The following is a 20,895-nucleotide window of genomic DNA, read 5'->3' as shown; positions in this document are numbered from 1 at the left end:
GAGGAGGACAAACGATCCGAAGAAAAAGGCAAGACCTTCTCTTTCCACTTAGACAGCCACATCCAGAGGCCAGATAGGAACCTGAGCTGTTGGTCTGGGGCGGAAAGGAGGAATGGAATCAGGGACATCTAATTTGTGGGTATTTTATTTGGAGATTGGTGATAGGAGACGAACCCCAGTCCTATGAGGGCTCTGAGTACTGTCGCGATGATCCCCCAGAACCGTATGGCTCCAGTTCGCATAGGACGAGTCTGCAGGGCCTCAATTGAGAGATTTGCCCAAAAATACGGGCGAGGGATGGATTAAACACTTAAGTGTCCCTCAAGGAGGGCAGTCATCTCATTCCCTCTTTTTTTCCAGGGTCAGAGTCCGAGATGGATGAGAAAGAGAATTCGAAGGAAAACGAGACCCAAGACAGAAACAGGCGCACTGCTCCTTCAGGTAAGACTTCATTTTTCTGGAGAAGAGGGACAGGACAGGGGGTACCTCAGTCTCCCTGGGCAGGGAACTAGGTGAGCTTTGGCCGCAAGGCCTTGCCCATCCTGAACTCTCGGATGCGTAGCGGGCAAACCAGCTTTGGTTGCGATCTTGACTTCTTGTGTGTCGGGGATCGGCTAGGTTGCCAGGGCACCGGTTGCAAGCAGTCTCTCAAAACTCTCACCTTATCCACAGATTCAGAACGTGGTTCCAGTTCTGAGAGTTCCAGAAAGCGGAAGATGGATTCCAGGGACCGCACCTGCGATGGAACAGGTAGGATCTTGGTTTTGGGTCTCGAGGTGTGCGAAGAGAAAACAGGTGACCCGCCCAGTGCATGGGCACAAAGAGGGTTGTCCAACGGCTGAAGGTGCTTAGAAACTCTGGGATCCAGAGAACATTTGAGCACCCAAGATGGGCATAGCATCACGTCGTTCTAGAGCTGAGGGTGTGGCACAGGAGAGGTGGGGTGTACCTGAAGGCGCGTGGTGAGAATCCTGGGATGGGGGGTCCTTGGGAATTGATGTGGCAGGTCTCTCACCTGCATGCTTTGTCCGTAGGGTCCTCTCCAGATGAACCCAGTGTGACTTCGGAAAACAAGAAACGGAAGGTGCTTGAGTCTGGCCGGAGCAGCTCCAGCGAAGAGACCCAGGTTCCTCACTCCAGAAGACCCCACCCAAGGCGCCCTGGGCACAGCCGGCGGCCCAGATCCAGGTCCCCCGAAGACCAGCCACCTCCACTCCGGAAGAGCCTCGTGACCTCCCTGCGCTATATGTCCGAGGCCATTTATCAGAGCATAGTCCACATGCACAAGCAGCCGGGCTATTCCCCGCAGTGCTGGCAGCGGCTGGCCCAGCTCCGGGGCCCTCTGTGGGCCGCGGCGCAGACCATGTACACCATGGCCAACCAGGCTGCCTATGCCTTCCCCGCCGAGGGCTGGCTCTCCCCGACCCCAGCGCCAACCAAGGATGGAGGAGAAGGGCCCAGCTCCGAGGCCAGTCCACCTCTTCCCTAGATGTCAGAGCGTCAGAAGAAGCTTGATTTGAGCCAGGGGGACCCAAGCCTGCTCAGCAGAGACCACAGCTCTGACAGTGAAAGCCAAGCCTTGAAACCCCCTAGATTCTCCAAGATGACCAGCAGGGCTGATTGTTCGTCACAAACCTGGGGTGGTGATAGGAAAAGAACTTGAGAAATGGACTCAGAATGGTGAAATCTGGGTTTCCTTGAGGACTCAGATTACGGAGTTTAAAATTCATCCTAGACAATGCATGCACTTTGAGTATCTTGGAAAAACCAAGTTGGTGTATTAATAACCACCACCCTTCCCGCCTACCCCCCCCCCCCCCCACCCCCCAAAGGCCCCTTGCCTCTCTAGAGGGCTAACGCTGAAGTGCATGTACCACACTGGCATTATTTTATAATGAGGGCAAATATCAGGATGTAATTCACATGTATTTGCACACTTTGAAGTGCAGCATTGAAAACATATTCATATCCTTTTTTTTTTTCTTTTTTCTGAAAAAGCACTAGATCTTTCCTCATTCACCTCCAGTACATGGAGGCAGATATTCCCAAAGCTTTAATAAGAATCTGTCTTGGGAAATGTTTATAGTTTTCAGTTTGATGAAATGATGGTGATGCCACCACATATTTTTGTTTAATTTAGATAAAACCTAAGTCAAGGTATATGAAAAGGTTTCTTGACCTTGTGTATTTATTCTTATGTACCTACTTTTAGATTTTCTCCTACTTCATAGATTTCAAATTGCCATGGTTTCATAGAGGACATTAAATCTCATATATATATTGTTATTGGCTTTATATATTATTGTATTTAATTCCATATAGTTTTACTTTGCATTTTACACGAGGATCATGTAGTCTCAGCATATAAATGTATATAATTTTTATGTAACAAAAATGAAATTAAAGTTTCAGAAATCTATTTTAGCCTTTGTCATCTTATTTCCATATCACTTAGTGACAAAGTAAACAGTAATGTTTTGGGGGAAGGAAATGGCAACCTACTCAAGTATTTCTGCCCGGGAAATCCCATGGACAGAGGAGCCTGGGGACTGCAAGAGTCAGACACAACTTACTGACTAAACCACCACCATGATGATGGAAGTTAACTATAAGTACAATGGCAATAAAAAAAATATAACACAGAGACATGCACACACATTCACAGAGCTCAAATATATCCACATTGTTAGGCAACAGAGCTCCAGAACTTTCTTCACCTTGAAAAGTTGAAACTCTGTACCCATTAAATTACTCTCTGGGTCTCCCTCCCCTCAGTCCCTGATAATTACCATCCTACTATTTCTCTAACTATGAATTTGACTATTCTAGATATTTCAGTAAGTGAAAGCATATGATACTTGTGCTATTGTGACTGGCATAGTTTGCTCAGCATAATGTCCTCAAGGTGCATCCATGTGACAAGATTTCCTTTCTTTCGAAGGCTGAATACTATCCCTTTGTATGTTTCTGTCACTCAGCATAATGCCTTTGGTATTCAGTCATATTTTTGCACAGAGTAAGAGTTTATTATTTTTCATTGCTGACTGCCATTCAGTATTACAGATTGACTAGTGTTCGTTTATCTATCCACCATTTGTTGGACATTTGGGTTCCTTCCAGCTTTGGGGCATGCGTGTGTGCTAAGCCACTTCAGCCGAGTCCGACTCTTTGTGACCCTGTGGTCTGCAGCCTGCCAGGCTCCTCTGTCCATGGGCTTCTCCAGGCAAGAACCCTGAAGTGGTTTGCCCTGCTCTCTTCCAGGGGATCTTCCTAACCCAGGGATGAAACCCACATCTCTTGCATCTCCTGCATTGGCAAGCAGGTTATTCACCACCAGGGAAGCCCTCTGTTTTAGAGACAACTTAATTCTATAAATATGCCACATAGGTCTGTTTTTGGTGATATAAAATTTTTTATTTTCATGGGTAAATATTTAAGATATTCTGCAAACTGTATTTATAGCATTCATTCTTTAGATTAAAATTTTAGATTCCATCTGAAATGAGGTCACAGTTTCACAAGCCATGGAGTGTTCACAAAACAAAACTTTTGAGCACTACCAATATACCACAAAACCCAAAACTTTCATGAAAGTTGCATCAGTAAACATCTGTCAAAACAGGAGAACAGAGATGCTACTGAATTAGTCCCATGTGAACAAATGGATGCTTTATCTGTTCCCTCTCCTGATGTGAAGATCCTAGAAGAGACAGAATCCATTCATAAATTTTACGAAAATTTATTCTGCTTCCAAGCATTTACCCAGATAGCCTAGGTTAACTGTAGAGTTATCAGAATGGCTCTGAGGCAGTGTGGAGGGCAGCTGTGAAAATTTCCAGATCTTATCACTGTCACCCTGATATAGATCAGGCTCTTGGAGTCAGTCACCCTACAATAAACTGATTCATTCATTACATAAAGATCCTTGCCTCCCTGCTTTGGTCTCAAGATGCTTTTTTTTTTTTTTTTTTTAACAGCTCAGCTTTTTATTGAATGTGTTACTAAAGAGGTTTAGTCAAAAAGACCAAAGCCCATGTCATCATCAGACTCTTCAGATTCTTCTTTCTTTGCTTCTACTTTCTTCTCCTCAGCTGGGGCAGCAGTGGGGGCTGGGGCAGGACCTCCTGCTGGTGCAGCACCAGCTGCTGGGGCAGGTCCACCAGCCCCCACATTGCAGATGAGGCTCCCGATGTTGACATTGGCCAAAGCCTTTGCAAACAAACCTGGCCAGAAAGGCTCGACATTTACACCGGCTGCTTTAATGAGGGCATTGATCTTATCCTCCGTGACCGTCACCTCATCGTCATGCAGAATGAGGGCAGAGTAGATGCAAGCGAGCTCCGAGCCGGAGGCCATGGTGCGGGCGAGTGCTAGGTGGGGGCTGCCGGGCGCGGTGCTAGTCGCCGGGTGAAGTGAGGGCCTCACCCCAAAACGGCCTTAGCTTCCTCGGAAGAACTGAGCACCTTAGCGGCAGCGGAGGAAAGGCTCAAGATGCCTTCTTAAGTCATTGGGCTTTTCATTCCCTCTGACATCCAATATAACGCAATCACACGAGATCTAATCATGGGTGTCCATGGGAATCGACCTGGCAGGTCTCATCCACAAGGCCAGAAGAGAAATTTATTTCCTGTTTACTTTTCATTTGCATTTTCATTTGATCACATATGTATCTGATATACAACTATAACTTGATGTTTGTCTTTGCCAAGCATTTATAGAAATTCTAACACATATATACATACTTTTAACACTAAATATTATTTTCTGTGAGTGCAAAATGTTTACATACATGTCATTATGCTATCTAATTTTGTATCCTGACTTTTCTCCCAATTGTTTTTGAGAAGATTTTCTTCTTACACATGTACCTCTAGTTCATTGAGCTTCACCACTGTGTAATATTCCAATTCTCTCATTACCTGGTTGGTTTTTCTGGGGTCCAAGCTCCTATTCCAAAATTTTGTATGGAACCCCTACTCAAAGTTGCCTTATTAACATAAAAACAAAAACACGTCTGTCATTCAGGAAACTCCAATAGTGGTTTGTTGTTTTTTTTTTAATTGAAGGCTAGTTGATTTACAATGTTGTATCAGTTTCTGGTGTAGAGCACTGTGTTCAGTTAGTGGAAATCCCAAAGGTTTTTGAAGTTTTGCACCAGAGCCTTGGACAAAGGAGATATGTTCATTCTCAACTGATAAATCATCCAGAAATATGCCAAAGTGCATAAGGAAAGTTAATAAGCTGCAAAACCTACAGTGAAGATAACGCTAATAGTTAATATTTGGGAAGTGGAAATTTCTATCGAAATGGTCTTATTCTTCAAATCCAATAGCCTGATACAGGTCAAAGAAAAAGAATTTATACTACATATATGTAGATATAGTTGAATTCCTTCCTCAAGCTTCTTTCTCAAGCGCCTGACTATAGCCTACTTCTTGCACACAATCTCCAAAGGCATCCCTTGGACAACGACACATTTAGGGTTGAAATTTTTCCTCAATTAGTCTCTGATGCCTCCAAGTGAATGGGAAACAGAAGTTTAAATTATGCTCTGGAGGGAAAGTGAAGTGAATGTCGTTCAGTCGTGTTCGACTCGTTGCGACCCCATGGACTATACAGAATTCTCCATGGCCAGAATACTGGAGTGGGTAGCCTTTCTCTTCTCCAGGGGATCTTCCCAACCCAGGGATCGAACCCAGGTCTCCCACACTGCAGGCGGATTCTTTACCAGCTGAGCCACCAGGGAAGCCCAGGAGGGAAGTGAGTATAAAATTGCACATTCCCCACGTGCACAATTTTGCATTTCTTGTCACACTACCAGTTTCCTCACCCGCTCTAAAACTCAAGCTTTTGGTTAAGTAAATAAAAAGCTGTGGGACTTCCTTGATGGTCCAGTGGTTAAGAATCTGCCTTCCAATGCAGGGGACAAGGGTTCAATCCCTGATCAGGGAGGGTTCCACATGACACAGAGCAGCTAAGCCCCTGCACCACCACTACTGAAGCCAGAAAGGTCTAGATCGCAGGCTTGGCAACAACAGAAGCCACCGCAAGGAGAAGCCCACACAAGGAAACTACTGAAAAGCCCAAGGAGCAAGGAAGACCCAGCACAGTCAAAAACAAATAAATAAATTTAAAATAAATAATCCTGGTGGCTCAGAGGGTAAAGAGTCTGCGTGCAATGCAGGGGACCCGGGTTCGATCCCTGGGTGGGGAAAATCCGCTGGACAAGGAAATGGCAACCCACTCCAGTACCCTTGCCTGGAGAATCCCCATGGACAGTGGAACCTGGCCAGCTACAGTTCGTGGGATCGCAAAGAGTCGGAGACGACTGAGCAACTTCACTTTCACTTTCAAAAAGGTGTAACTGCCTGAGGTCTCAAGTTCCGGGATCCAACCCCGCCCACAGCGCCAAGCCCCGTCCCAGGTCCAGGGCTCCTGCATCCTCGCTGCTCAGAGGATCCAGCTTCTTCATCTGCTGGCTCTTTCCACGTAAGTGGATGCGGGGGTGGGTGGGAGTGAAAGTGTTAGTCGCTCAGTAGTGTCCGACTCTGTGCGACCCCATGGACTGCAGCTCATCACGTTTCTCTGTCCATGTTTCTCAACTTTCAGCTTCTAATAGAAGTGGCCTGCGCATCTCTAATTCTGCACCGAGGCCTGGCTTCAAAGGACAGCAGACAAGTGCAGAGGATCCAAAGTAGAGAAACCTGTCCAGAGGGAAGAGGAACAGACCAGAAACTCCCACGGGCAGGTTCGAGGTCCAGACCGAAGCCCACAGGCGGAGCCTAGGCATAGACGCCCCCTCCATCCACCCGAAAGCTATAGCCCCGCCCCCGGAGGCCCAGGCCCCGCCCCGCCCCGATGAGCACGCGCAGTTCCCTGAAGACCCGGAAGTGATTTCCGCGGAACAACGGGTACACTCGGAAGAGAAAGTCTTGGTTTCACTGGTGACCGCGTTATGCGTCCTTCGGACATCGCGTCCCCCCACCGGGGTTTCGGAGCGCCTCCCAGTAAGTTAAAACCCCTGAACGCGGTCGTCGCTCTTGCTCTGAGTCCTCTCATTTCGCCTGTCGCGGCGTCACCTGAAGACTTTCGGTCCCAGGAGTCTGGGCCCGGTTCCTGCTAAAATCGCTCTGAGGCAGGCACCGGCCCCAAGTTTCTGCCTTCGGTCCGTATAGACGCTGACCTGCAGCGCTGTTTTCCTGCTCTGAATGCCTTTATCAAACCTCTCTCCGACTCCCGGCTCCCTACCCGACCTCACCCTCCTCGGCCCGATTTCGTTCTGACAAGTCCTCAATCCTGGAGGATGGATCACCCTTGACCTCCAAGGAGAGCGGAAAGGGACTGCTGAGGCAAAAGTTTCTGCAACTAGTGAGGCATCAGAAGTATTGTGCAGGAAGAACGTCAGGTATTGCAACAGGGCGAGGCCAGTCTGTGGGAGGAGGAATAGAAAGAGAAGGAAACAAAATGATGCACAGAAAAGAGGAAGAAGCGCAGAAATGGACAGAGGAGACGAGAGAAACAGAAGGATCCAGGGAGACATACAGAGAAAAAAAAGCACACAGTGGTAGAGAAAGCGGGAGTAACCAAACCTAGGTGAATATTGAGTAGATTGGATATGGACTGTTAAGTTCTGAAGTAGTAATTTGTGGCTCTATAACCTAATTTTTATTAAATTTGTTGACCTGTGTAAATTATGCAGAAGAGAGGAGAGTTCCAAAACCAGGTGTTGGAATCAGATGGTAATTCTGTTTGCAGTCCTTATTCAACCAGAAGGCAGAGGCTTAACTCAGTCATTTCTAGGTCCTCCTCCAAGAAATGGAGGAAGAATTTCTTTCACCACGTGGTGCTTTTTTTTTAAATGACTATTTTTAAAGTTAACTTATTTATTTTTATTTTTGGCTGTGCTGGGTCTTCCTTGCTTGCAAGGGATTTCTCCAGTTTTGGCAAGCAGGGGCTACTCTTACTTGTGGTGCACTGGACTTCTCATTGCCGTGGCTTTTCTTGTTGCAGAGCACAGGCTTTAGAGCTTGGGGGCTTCAGTAGTTGCAGCACGTGGTCTCAGTAGTCATGGGCACCAGCTTAGGTGCCCTGAGGCATGTGGGATCCTCCTGGACCATAGATTAAACCCCTACCCCCAGCACTGGCAGGCAGACTCCCAAACACTAGACCATCAGGGAAGCCCACTAAAATGGCCATTGTTAACAGTACTGCTTTCCTCTCCTTTAAATTTCCAGATTATTTTTCCTCTAAATTTGATTGTCCACAATATGAGATTTATGTGCTTTATATCCTAACTTGAAGCTCTTCTTTGATGTCTGGTAAATAACTTTACAGTATTTCACTAGGCCTGTGGTTATGGGTGTTGATAATCTTTTAACACTCAAAACCTAGATTCACCAGTTACTTTGATATTTAACAGCTGTATTATTCCCTTGAATGATCTGCTAAATTAGTGAGCTCTGAGCTGAAGTCTCCAGCTAAGAATTGAATAGATGTTCCTTGCTCGTCTCCCTCATCCTTTTTCTGCAGATGTTGAAGGATGGGCTGGATTGATGTGGCTTGCATTTTTAGTTCTGTTTTTTTTCTAGAGTAGAGGAATTAAATGTGTTTCATTAAACCCCAAAAAAGAAGCCTTTCTCGCTCAGAAGTAAATAAGGTAATCTGCAAATAGGACAAACTCTTTCTACTTCAACCTATACAGGCCGCCACTTACACTCAGTTCTGCTCACTCAACTCAAACTTCTTCAAAGTAACTTGGTAAATCCCTTCCCCTGTGAGATGCATGCACCACCTGTAATGTAGAGAAGGTAAAGTAGACCCGGTTTTCTGAGTCTGAGCAAATGAGATCCCCTGAGAGAAATGATTTTCAGAGTTGGTCTTGTGTTTTCATCTGGTGGTTTCCTAGGATGAGTGGCCAATTACAATGAGAATTTGAAATGTGCCGCAGTCCTCCAACAATTTTGAAAAACTTAAGAAAAGGGCAGAGGGCATAGGCCCAGAGATAAAGACATAACTTTCTCTTAGCTTGTGTTTATCTCTCTATCATAACATGAAGTCTTTTTTTCTTATCATGATCATTTCATAATGTTCGAAAATGTCAAATCACTCCATAGTATACTCAAAACTAACATAGTATTGTACATTAATTATATTTCAACAAAATAGAAAAAAAAATTATAATAACTTTGTAGTTTTTGTTCAGTTGCTCAGTCATGTCTGACTGTGCGATCCCAAGGACGGTAGCCCACCAGGCTCCTCTGTCCATGGGATTCTCCAGACAAGAATGCTGGGATGGGATGCCATTTCCTTCTCCAGGGGATCTTCCTGACCCAGGGATGGAACCCACTTCTTCTGTATTGACAGGCAGATTCTTTACCACTGAGCCACCAGGGAAGCCCTAATGTAACTTTATTTTTTTTTTTTTAATGTGACTTTAGAATGGAATAAATGCAACATCTGATGCCAATAATATAAAAGCAAATGGTTGGTCTTCCATGTCTTCAGTAGAATATTATGTTTTGGACTTTGGGCCAAATTTTAGGAAGAACCTTTGACAAAGTATAAGAAAGCAGAACTGAGCCAAAGGTCCTGAGACAACTTTTTAAATAATTGTTGAATTACAACCTTTACATAAACATTGGAGCACTGTAACTGAGTGCAAAAAACAAAGTATTTATTGGTTTATGATGTTTGTTGTAAAGAAATGCAACTTTTATTTTAGTGAAGGCAGAAATTATGAACAAAAAGTTAAATAGGCAAGAATACTAGAGTGGGTTGCCATGCCCTCCTCCAGGGGATCTTCCTGACCCAGGGATCAAACCTGGGTCTTCTGCATTGCAGGCAGATTCTTTACTGTTTGAGCCACGAAGGAAGCCCAGATTGTTGGATGGATGAGCATCTTATTTTACATCAACCAGTGCTTGGATGCTGGCTGCACAGGGAGGAGCCAGGAACCAGGAGGAGATCATTTCCTTTGGCTGAATACCACGTGGTCAAAGGACAGTGCGGTTGCAGCAGAGTGGGGGTACCAACAGAAGAAAAGGCTGAAAACTCACATATTGGTTTCCTGATAGGAGTTTATTGTCTCTGAAGCCTCCAGTCACTGGGAGCCTTCTTTCCCCCATAGGAAGTTTCTCCCTGTGTGGGTACTTGGGGCAAGGGAGGGAGGTTTGTTGACTCTAAACATTAAAAGATGTATTTTTTTGGTCACACAGAATAATCTTACCTGAGAAAGAAGCTCAGAGGAAGAGGAAAGAAAGAAGGGATGGCCCTTTCCCAGGTAAAAGTCATATTCTTTGTTGATCTCTTAACTGTTTCCTAAAATGACATGATTTGGACTTGTTAAACTTCTCTGTCCATGAAGTTTCCTGCCTAAAATATTTAATCACACACAGGGCCTTCCCTGGGTCTCCTCTCATCTCCCTGCAGATTCTTCCTCACTGTGACCCAGTGACCCGGAACTTGGGAAGAGGGTCCTTTTAGGCGATCCTCCTGTGAAAGGTTTTGTTCTCACGTGGACTGGAGGTGGGAGTAGGTTCTGTGGTGTCAGTGAGGTGGGGTAGAGAACCGTTCTGTGTGCCCTTTCAGCGCCATATAAACCAGGGTCAAAGAGACTGCATATAAGTGATGTTCCAGTGCTCACAAATACCTGAAGAAGTCTGAAAGGAAGACTGATATGGGGAAACATGCTTTTGAATGCATTTGAAGTTAAGTGAATCATTGTGTTTGACTCCAGAATATCAGTACTTTAAAATGGGAAGTTCCAAAATAGGAACAGGATGTAGACAGGGTGCTTTAGCCGCTGTGCCAAGTCGCTTCAGTTGTGTTCAGCTCTTTGCAACCCCGTGGACTGTAGCTGCCAGGCTTCTCTGTCCATGTAATTCTACAGGCAAGAATACTGGAGTGGGTTGCCATTTCTTTCTCCAGGGAATCTTCCCAATCCAGGGATTGAACCCAAGTCCCTTACGTCTCCTGCATTGGCAGGTGGGTTCTTTACCACTAGCACCACCTGGGAAGTCGTATTTTAGTACATAATTAGTTGTAAAAAATGGAATCAACTTAATTGCCTAACAGGAAAGGCTCTATAAATCATTCATATCACATTCATCGCCCAAAGACCCAGGTATTCTAGTAGGGACTCTCATGTAGCAGGTGTTTTCAGTTAAAATGGTTGTAATTCAGCCAAGACATAGGAGCAGAACTTTCTGCCATCAGAAAGCCTGGAGCCACGATCTGATTCTACCACTATAGTTGTTCAGTGTTGTGTATTGCTAAAAAAAAAAATGCTAACCACCATCTGAGCCTTCAGCAAGTTATAGTATTAACATCAGAGATCACAGATCACCATAACAAATAGTGCTGTATTTTTTTGTATTAGACATCTCACGTATATACACTTGTGATTCAACTCCACATAGTGATGCAGGTTAGAGACTTAAGTAAAATAACCCTTTCTCTGTCATATCTTCCAGTGTAACTTACTGTCTCCATCAGGAACAACTCTTTGTTCTCAGCCCAAATCTTAATAAAAATGCATATTGTAATGTGGCTTTAGAAAATATTTTTCAGTAAGTGTTTTCTTATGGTATTTATTCTGCAAATTTAAGTATTCACATGCCATACATGTTGGAGTTATTTTCACTTTAGTAAACATAGAGGTGATTTTCCTTTTTACATCCTCATTGGATTATTTTCTTCATGAAGACACAAGGGTTTCACATTTGTTACTGTTAATAAAAGATTTCACAGTGGCTGCTTTTGAGCGGGCCAGCTTCAGTACAGATGCCTAAGGATTTGTGCAGATTGGGCAGCTTAAGCATGTTATTGTTGTTGTAGTTGTATAGTCCCTAAGTTGTGTTCAACTCTTTTGCGATTCCGTGGACTGTAGCCTGCCAGGCTCCTCTATCCATGGGATTCTCCAGGCAAGAATACTGGAGTGGGTTGCCATTTCCTTCACCAGAGCTTAAGCATGATTACTGCATTAATGGTGGTGTTTCTAAGGAAGAACAGAAGTTGCAAGTACTAAGTAAATATTTTAAATCAACCATCTTAAACATTCTTAGAGAGCTACGGGGAGCCATGGACAAACAACTAGAAGAAAGTGGGAGAACTGTGTTTAAACAAATAGAAAATATTAATAAAGGGTTTTCCCTGGTGGTCCAGTGGTTAAGACTCTGCACTTCCTTGTAAGGAGCAGAGGTTCAATCCCTGAATGGGGAAGTAAAATTTAAGATCCCACATACCACAAGGTGCAGGCAAAAAAAAAAAGTTGAATATAGGTATTCACACACATACTTGTACATGGAAGTTCCAGCAGAACTGTTAAAAGCTAGAAAGAAGTGGTAACAAACTAAATGGCCATCAGGGGATGAGTGGATACATAAAATGTGTTGTAGTCATAGAATTAAATATTATTCAGCCCTGAAAAAGGAATACTTTAGGAGTGTAGTACTGATGCCACATCATGGATGAACTGAAAAAACCATTGTAAGTGGAAGAAGCCACACAGAAAAGCTCACATTTCATACCATTGCATTTATATGAAAATATCACAAGTAGGTAAATGCATAATGACAGTAAGCATTGTGGTATACAGGGATAGAGGGCAAAGAGGAATGGGAAGAGATTGTTAAATGGGTAAATTTCTTTTAGCAATGATAAAATGTTTAGGCAAGTGTTTGTTCAACATGGTACTAAATGCCACTCACTGATTGGTACCTTAAAATACATGTTACATGTATTTTACATGTAAAATAATTCATGTTACATGTGTTACATGAATTTCACCTCAGTTGAAAAAAATTTGAGAAAAGTAACTTCCTCCAAATTATCTTATGAATCAGTCAGGACATTTGCTCCAGCCAAGTCAATCCTTACACACGTTTGTTTCTGTAATTTTGTGTCAGACTCGGAGCTTGCTCCTTGTCCACTTGGTGAAATGTGCTTTCCTTTCAGGGACTATTTACATTCAGGGATGTGACCATCGAATTTTCTCAGGAGGAATGGGAATGCCTGGCCCCTTCTCAGAGGGCCCTGTATAGGGACGTGATGCTGGATACCTACAGGAACCTGGTCTCCCTGGGTGAGGATAACTTCTCTCCGGACGTTGGTAACTAGTTCTGTGTATCTTTGAGTTTCCCCTTCTGAGTCTCAAACTTGGGACACCCTGGCATGCTTGTGAAAGTTTCAAATCCCTGTTCTAAAGACAGTGATTGAAGCTGTTTGGATTCAGAATGAAAAGGCTTCATGACATGGCTTATCACTCTATAACTTCTCATTTCTTCAGAAGTTGGGCATTCGTGCTTGATCAGTGGTGGTTGCAGAATATTAGTAGTCAGAAAGCCTTGCAGCACATTTTTTAAAAACATCTCACTCTGTGCTTGCACCCTTGTGTTTTTGATTCAGTAGTTCTTAAAAGGTAATTAGGTGACCTGCACGCCGTGCTGTGCTGTGTGCAGTGGCTCAGTTGTGTCTGACTCTTTGTGACCCCATGGGATTTCCCAGGCAAGGATACTGAAGTGGGTTGCCATCCCCTCCTCCAGGGGGTCTCCCCAGCCCAGGGATCGAACCCTGGTCTCCCACATTGCAGGCAGATTCTTTACCATCTGAGCCACCAAGGAAGCCCATGAATACTGGAGTGGGTAGCCTATCCTTTCTGCAGTGGATTTTCCTGGTTCTACTTAATCTAAACTTCAGGAGGCAGTCAGTTGACTAATTTTTATGATACATTTCTAGACCCATCTATAATTTTCTTTCTTAGCTGAACAAAGCACTGGGCATGTGTTCTGTAATAGCCTAGCATGTTGTGTCCCGTTTTACTTTATGAATTGAAATCTCTTCTAAGCTGAATGTTATTTTCATCTTAGAGCAAGGGAAAGAGCCCTGGACTTTGGAAGGCAAAGTGAAAATAGGGGACATCAGACAAGTATGAATAATTGAGATGTGAATACAGATCAGAGCTCAAGTGGGCACAGGGTAAACTGCTCCATTAAATATTGCTTGGGAAATTCTCCTTAAATGGGAATTATCTGTAGAAAAATAACAGTTTGTTATCAGATCTCAAAGGAGATCCATCCCATACTCTCAAACTTGTCACTTTCTTATTCAAATATATAAAAGTTTAAACTCGGGACTTCCCTGGTGGTCTAGCGGCTAAGACTCTGTGCTCCCAATGCAGGGGGCCAGGGTTCAATCCCTGGTCAGGGAACTTGATCCCACATGCTGCAGCTAAGGCCGGGAACAGCCAAATAAATAAATAAAATAAATAAATATTTTTTTTAAAAAAGTTTAAACTCCATTCTACTGTGATGCTGTGGCTCATTCAGAGCTGAGGAAGGGCTTTGTTATGACCTACAACATTCTATTTTCTGACGCCGCTGACCATTTCGGTGCTTTGGTTTGAGAGGGACTGAGATGGCTCTCTCAGGAGTCATCTTTCGCCTTGATCTCTCTTGGTTTTCAGTTAATACGTATCAAGTTCTCTGTTGGCCTGACCCTAGGACTATTTTATTCTTTCCCTTTCACATTTTATATTCTTGAGAGAACTTCTCAGGGGATAGACAAGCTTCAGTAATTCTTAAGATATATTTCAATTTTCCTATAATGTATTCCTTCTGGAATATATATCCTTTCTTCTGTTTTTATGGAAGAATCCTTTAGAATGCCAGAAACTGTTATTTGGTATAATTGTGGTTATTTATTAACTTAACCTGCTAGATTTATCATGGGTTGAGTGCATGCTTGCCTGCTAAGTTGCATCAGTTGTGTCTGACTTTTTTGCAACTCTGTGAACTATAGCCCACCGGGCTCCTCCGCCCGTGGGATTCTCCAGGCAAGCATACTGGAGTGAGTTGACAAGCCCTCCTCCAGGGGATCTTCCTGACCCAGTGATCAAACCCACATCACTTATGTCTCCTGCATTGGCAGGTGGGTTTTTTTTTTACCACTAGCACCACCTGGGAAACCCATTGTGAAATCTAGACTTAAAAATTTTTTTTCTTATATTGCCACATGTTATTAAACACATTTTTTGTATAATTATGTAATTCAATATATTTATTTTCCAGATGATCTTATAGGAATCCTTTCTGCTGGATTTGGAATTAACAAATTATCACCAAGAGAGAACACTAATGTAGGAGAATTATACGGAAATGAAAACCATGGCATCAAGGATTTTGACCTCGAAGAAGTCTGTGAAAATATGCAGAAGAGTGAGAGTGAGTGGGGATGTGATGCAAGAAATGACAAAGACTTGCTTTTGACCCATAACAAAAATCTCAGTCAGAGAGAAGATCAGTATAATAAATCCTTAATTAATTTTCCTCAGAGTGTTTCTGTAAGAAGTAATACATATGAATATTTCATGCATGACAAGTCATTCCTAAGAAGTTGGTTAACAGTGAAAAATAACATGAACATTGCTGGAAACAAAGATATAAAGTGTTTAGACAATAGAACTGGAGCAAGGCTGCCGGCACAGGTGGCTGAACTGCAGAGATTTACAACTGAGGAGAAAATGTATAGAGGCACTCAAGTTGAGAAGTCAGTCAGCAATGGTTTCTCAGTTTCCCCACTTCATAGAATTCCTCTGACTGTGGAAACTACCGTGTTACCCACACAACACAGGAGAACACACACTGAAGAAAAATCTTACAACTGTAATGACTGTGGGAAGGTTTTTAGCAAAAGCTCAAACCTCAGAAATCACAGGAGAATTCACTCTGGACAGAAACCTTACAAATGTAATGTGTGTGGCAAAGCCTTTAACCAGGGTTCTAATCTCACTACACATCAGAGAGTGCACACAGGAGAGAAACCATATAAATGTGATGTCTGTGGCAAGGTCTTTAGTAGAAACTCACACCTTGAAAATCATCAGAGGATGCACACTGGAGAGAAACCTTACAAATGTAATGAATGTGGTAAGGCGTTTATCCAGCATTCACTCCTTTGGAGTCATGAGAAAATGCACAGTGGTGAGAAACCTTACAAATGTAATGAATGTGGCAAAGCATTTGCTGAGCGGTCAAGCCTTAACAAACACAAGAAAATCCATACTGGAGAGAAACCGTACAAGTGTGCTGTGTGTGGCAAAGCCTTTACCATGAGATCAAATCTTACTCAACACGAGACAATCCATACTGGAGAGAAACCTTACAAATGTAGTGAGTGTGGCAGAGCTTTTACCCAATTTTCACGCCTTAGTCGACATCAGAAAATGCACACTGGAGAGAAACCACACAAGTGTAATGTGTGTGGTAAGGCTTTTATTGAACTTTCACAACTTTGGGGTCATGAGAGAATTCATACTGGAGAGAAACCACACAAATGTAATGTGTGTGGCAAGGGATTTACCCAACGTTCAAGCCTTATGGCACATCAGAGAATTCATACAGGAGAAAAATCTTACAAATGTAAAGACTGTGATAAGGCCTTTATCCAACGTTCCCAACTTTGGGGTCACGAGAGAACTCACACTGGAGAGAAACCTTACAAATGTAATGAGTGTGGTAAAGCTTTCACAATGCGTTCATACCTTACTCAACATAAAACCATCCATACTGGAGAGAAACCTTACAAATGTCATGAATGTGGCAGAGTTTATACCCAATTTGCAAGCCTTAGTAGGCATCAAAAAATGCGTACTGAAAACAGACATAAATCCAACACATGTGGCAGTGCTTTTATTCAGAACTTGAGCTTTGGGGATCATCTGACAATTCATAGTAGAAAGAAACCTTAAAATGTAATGCCTGACACAAAACTTGTGCAAGTATTCAAGCCCTACTCAGGTTGAGAGACTCCATCATGGAGGAGACATACAGATGGCCAATAGGTACATGATACGATGCACAGCATCACTAATCATCAGGGAAATTCAAATCAAAACCACAATGAGATACTACCTCACACTTGTCAGAATGGATTGTCATCGAAAGGAAAAGTCACAGTGTTGGTGAAGATGAGAAAAGGGAACCTCAAGCACTTTTGGTAGGATTGTAAATTGGTAGCTACTATGGCAAACTATGGCCACTCCTCAAAAAATTAAAAATAGAGCTGCCATATAATCCAGCAGTTGCACATCTAGTTATTTACCTAGAGAAAACAGAAATGCTCATTCAGAAAATATATGCACTTTGTTGTTGATTGTACCATTATTTATAATAGCCAAGGTAGGGGACTTCCCTCGTGGTCTAGTGGCTTAGAATCTGCAATTCCATTGTAGGAGGTATGGGTTCAATCCCTGGTCAGGGAGGTAATCCCACATGCCTTAAGGCCAAAAGAACAAAACATAAAACAGAAAGAATATTGTAACAAATTCAATAAAGACTTTTAAAATGGTCCATATTAAAAAAAAAAATTTTTTTTAACAAAATAGCCAAGGTAAGAAAGCTACCAAAAGTCCACCAATAGGTGAATCAATAAAGAAAATAGATAAAGGGAAAAAATATATATATACATACACACACAGCCATATATATACACACATAAAGTGGAATATTCGTTGTGGAAAAAACCAAAATCTTGCCATTTCCAGTACCATACACAACTCTACAGGGTATTTGGCTGGGTGCAATAAGTCAGAGAATGACACAACACATGATTTCACTTATATGTGGAATTTAGAAAACAAAAGGAAAATAGTCTCATACATAGAACAAATAATATGGTTGCCAGAAGGGCAGGTGTGTGTGAAGTGAAAGAAAGTAAGAAAGTGAAAGCGAAGGCGCTCAGTTGTGTCCAACTCTTTGCAACCCCATGGACAGTAGCACGGCAGGCTCCTCCATGGAATTTTCCAGGCAAGGATATTAGCGTGGGTTGCCATTTCTTTTTCCAGGGGATCTTCCTGACCCAGGGATGGAACCCCAGTCTCCTGCACTTCAGGCAGACTCTTTACTATCTGAGTCACCAGGGAAGCCCTTGTGTGGGAAGTAGGAGAGGTTTAAGAGGTAGAGGTCTACAGTTACATAATGAAGTGTAGTGTGTAATATATAAAATAAAGAGTATAGTCAGTGATAGTAACTCTGTACGGGGACAGATGGCTACTAGACTTACTGGGGTGATTATTTCATCCTGTATGGAGGAGCTAAATAGTTATGTAGTATACCTGAAACAATGTGTTATCCACTGTGTGCATGCATGCTAAGTCAATTCAGGGATTGCATATGTGGGAGAAAAAATTGGGGGTGGAACAATGGTCTCCCTGTTTGTTGAAGGGGAATAGCTACTGTATATATAAAATATTCAAAATTAGTCTCATTTTTGGAAACCAAAGGGACAGTGTTACAGAGGACAGTCATCAAAAGAATCAGAGTAGAGTATCTGTGAAGGCTGCAGATTTGGCCTCTAGAATTGCATTTTGATACCATTTTATTAGAATGTATCATGCTTCTCATATTCAAGTAAGTAAAGTGTAATCTTTTTTTTATAGTGTTAGTTGCTCAGTCGTGTCTGATTCTTTGTGACCCCATGTACTATAGACCACCAGGTTCCTCTGTCCATGGGATTTTCCAGGCAAGAATATTGGAGGGGGTAAGCCATTCCCTTCTACAGGGGATCTTCCCAACCCAGGGATTGAACCCAGGTCTCCTGCAGTGCAAGGCAGATTCTTTACCATCTGAGCCAGTAGGGAGACCCAATGTTTTTTGTAATCCTTAGTGAATCGTGTGCCTTCTATTAATGCAAGCATATACCACTGCATTGGGGGCTTCATAATAATGACCCTTAAGTATCTATCATCATGTTCTCTAGGTTGAATGGCATCTGTGAAAATTTCTTTTCAAATTAGATTTAAACAAAGTATTTGAAATAGATATATATTCATAATTTACATTGGGGTTACAAACTCCAGATTATTTCTGGAGCTACAAGCTACAGATTTTTTCTAGCTATAATGAAAATATTGTAACTACAATTTCAGACTCAGCCCCCTGAAATCTGCCTTCTTGGTTGTAAATATACACCATATGATTATATTCCTACATACCTTTTTGTGTGTGTGCACTTGAAGCTTTACATGAAGTGACAAGATACGGTGAACATGTAAAAATTACTAGGAGATGAAATTTCAGAAATAAAGATAAAATAGCAATCTCTTGTGTATGCTTGGAGTTCATATTTTAATAAAATTCATATTTTAAGACAAGAAAAAAACATACATTTCTGTTTGCTTGTGCTTCCTCTCTCCCGAATGTGCAGTGTGCATCTGCGTTACACATAAACCACAGCTCCTCAGAGGTGGGAGTGCCTCCTCGACCGTAAAGGTCAACTTACTTTTTTATTTCTGACACTAGTGTTCTAGGATCTTTCCTAGTGGTCCAGTGGCTAAGACTGAACTCCCAATGCAGGGGGTCTGGGTTTGATCCCTGGTCAGGGAACTAGATGCCCCATGCTGCAACTAAGACCTGGCCAAATAAATATTAATTAGATATTTTTTAAAAAGAGTAGTGTTCTTTCTCAACTCTGTGAGAGGTCATGGTGACTTAACTGCTTGCTTTGTACGTGGTTACCTGGACTGTATGTCCTTGGTGAAGTTTATGAAAAATGATCAGCATGTCATTTTGATGAACTATCCTTTATCTTGAAAATGTATATACAACTGTGTCTTCGACTTCTAATAGGCAGAACAGTTCTCAGAGCTTTATGAGAGTCTCCCAAGTTATAATTCTCAGCTTGGCTCAAATAAAATTCCCTTTTTCTTTCTTGATTGTTAGTGGAATTTTTGTTCATACTTTCTTATAGTCAGTAGGCTATCAGGGACACCTACCAGAGGACCCTGGAGTCCATCCCAAACCCAAGCTTGGTACCACCGTATATCCTTTGAGCTCCGCCCACTTCTTGGTGTTTCTTGGGTACTTAGTGATTTTTCCTGATATTCAGACATCAGTGCTTTAAATGATGTCCTGAGTTTTATTCTAGCTGCTTTTTCTCAGGACTTGGAGTCCTCGGAGGGAGTATGGTTTAACATTCCGTAGGCAGAGGACTTCTCTGGTGTCCCAGTGGTTAATAATCTGCCTTGCAGTTCAGGGGATGCAGGTTCGATCCCTGGTCAGGGAACTAGGGTCCCACATGCCATGGAGCAACTAAGCCTGAGCACTGCAGCTACTGAGCCTGCACGCTCTGGAGCCCATGTGCCACAATGAAAGATGTTGCATGATGCAATGAAAATCCCACATGCCACAACTAAGACCCAATGCAGCCAAATAAATAAATGTTTAAAAAAAAAAATTCCCTAGGCAGGGACCTTGAGGGAACTTTGTAATGGTCTGGTGTTTTTGTTTTTTTTTTTTAATTTGGCTTAAATCGAAAAGATCATATATGATCTGAACAAACTGTTTGATAGTAAAATGAGATACTGATCCTGGGTTTACTGAAATAAAAGTAGTATCTCTCTTTGAGATGTTTGTGTTACCTCTGTCACAGTATTTGTCCACGAGAAAATTAACCGTACAAACAAAATAGCATGACAATTTATCACAGATGTTCAGAATGTTACCTTGTATGGTATGGGAGTAAAGAATTGGATGCTGTTACCAAAAGGTATGCGTGGGGGGTCTGGCAGCTTCCCCTGGAAAGCTAGTAAACCGGCCAGGTTGGGGAAAAGGAAAGTTAATTTCAGATGCTGGCAGCTGTGGGGGAGGGTGGTGGACATCTGTCCAAAGGCTGACTCCCCACCCTGCCCCTGACAAGCAGGGGCTGAGAGCTTTTATAGACAGAGCGTGTGGGGAGAGGCAGATTACATGCAGAAGTAGCACAGTCGTCTCTAACAGTCATCTTCATATTAGTCATCACTGGTCTGACTAGCAGTAGCATCTTGGTAGTTTTAGGTACAGTTAATCTTTAGTTCTGGGGTGCACTTGTTTCCTTTTCTTTGCGGCCAATTCTTGGAATTGT

General features: G+C 42.7%; 3 protein-coding genes across 7 annotated transcripts; 2 read left to right on the top strand and 1 right to left on the bottom strand.

Moving 5' to 3' along the window:
- The first annotated feature begins 207 nt into the window (after positions 1–207).
- Positions 208–1,489, top strand: LOC122692849 (protein FRG2-like). Its single transcript, XM_043900662.1, has 4 exons — positions 208–223; positions 361–441; positions 673–750; positions 1,035–1,489. The coding sequence occupies exons 1-4, from the start codon at positions 208–210 to the stop codon at positions 1,487–1,489; spliced, it is 630 nt and encodes a 209-aa protein (XP_043756597.1).
- A 2,463-nt stretch (positions 1,490–3,952) lies between these two features.
- LOC122690233 (60S acidic ribosomal protein P1-like) lies at positions 3,953–4,483 on the bottom strand. The gene has a single exon (XM_043897288.1). The coding sequence runs from the start codon at positions 4,354–4,356 to the stop codon at positions 4,012–4,014; it is 345 nt and encodes a 114-aa protein (XP_043753223.1). The 5' UTR covers positions 4,357–4,483; the 3' UTR covers positions 3,953–4,011.
- A 2,392-nt stretch (positions 4,484–6,875) lies between these two features.
- On the top strand, positions 6,876–19,703 carry LOC122689771 (zinc finger protein 677-like). Of its 5 annotated transcripts, none has more exons than XM_043896524.1 (5): positions 6,942–7,007; positions 10,215–10,279; positions 10,429–10,524; positions 12,955–13,108; positions 15,066–19,703. In XM_043896524.1, exons 4-5 carry the CDS (start codon positions 13,048–13,050, stop codon positions 16,742–16,744), a joined length of 1,740 nt encoding a protein of 579 aa, XP_043752459.1. In that variant the 5' UTR covers positions 6,942–7,007; positions 10,215–10,279; positions 10,429–10,524; positions 12,955–13,047; the 3' UTR covers positions 16,745–19,703. The 5 variants fall into 5 exon arrangements, with proteins under 5 accessions (XP_043752443.1, XP_043752430.1, XP_043752459.1 ...); XM_043896516.1 differs by lacking the exon at positions 6,942–7,007 and adding an exon at positions 7,018–7,405; XM_043896508.1 differs by lacking the exon at positions 10,429–10,524 and having other exon boundaries at positions 6,876–7,007; positions 12,955–13,081.
- The last annotated feature ends 1,192 nt before the right edge of the window (positions 19,704–20,895 follow it).

The sequence above is a fragment of the Cervus elaphus genome, chromosome 4 (assembly GCF_910594005.1).
Source record: "Cervus elaphus chromosome 4, mCerEla1.1, whole genome shotgun sequence".
In the NCBI taxonomy this organism is placed as follows: domain Eukaryota; kingdom Metazoa; phylum Chordata; class Mammalia; order Artiodactyla; family Cervidae; genus Cervus; species Cervus elaphus.
This window is presented reverse-complemented; position numbering and strand designations above follow the sequence as displayed.

What these genes read in the sequence shown, in the direction of transcription:
- LOC122690233 (XM_043897288.1), bottom strand. Translation starts at nt 4,356, where the DNA reads ATGGCCTCCGGCTCGGAGCTCGCTTGCATCTACTCTGCCCTCATTCTG.
- LOC122689771 (XM_043896495.1), top strand. An exon ending in TAACTTCTCTCCGGACGTTG is followed by an intron (nt 13,109 to 15,065) that starts GTAACTAGTTCT and finishes TTTATTTTCCAG; the next exon opens with ATGATCTTATAGGAATCCTT.
- LOC122692849 (XM_043900662.1), top strand. An exon ending in CAGGCGCACTGCTCCTTCAG is followed by an intron (nt 442 to 672) that starts GTAAGACTTCAT and finishes CCTTATCCACAG; the next exon opens with ATTCAGAACGTGGTTCCAGT. An exon ending in CCGCACCTGCGATGGAACAG is followed by an intron (nt 751 to 1,034) that starts GTAGGATCTTGG and finishes CTTTGTCCGTAG; the next exon opens with GGTCCTCTCCAGATGAACCC.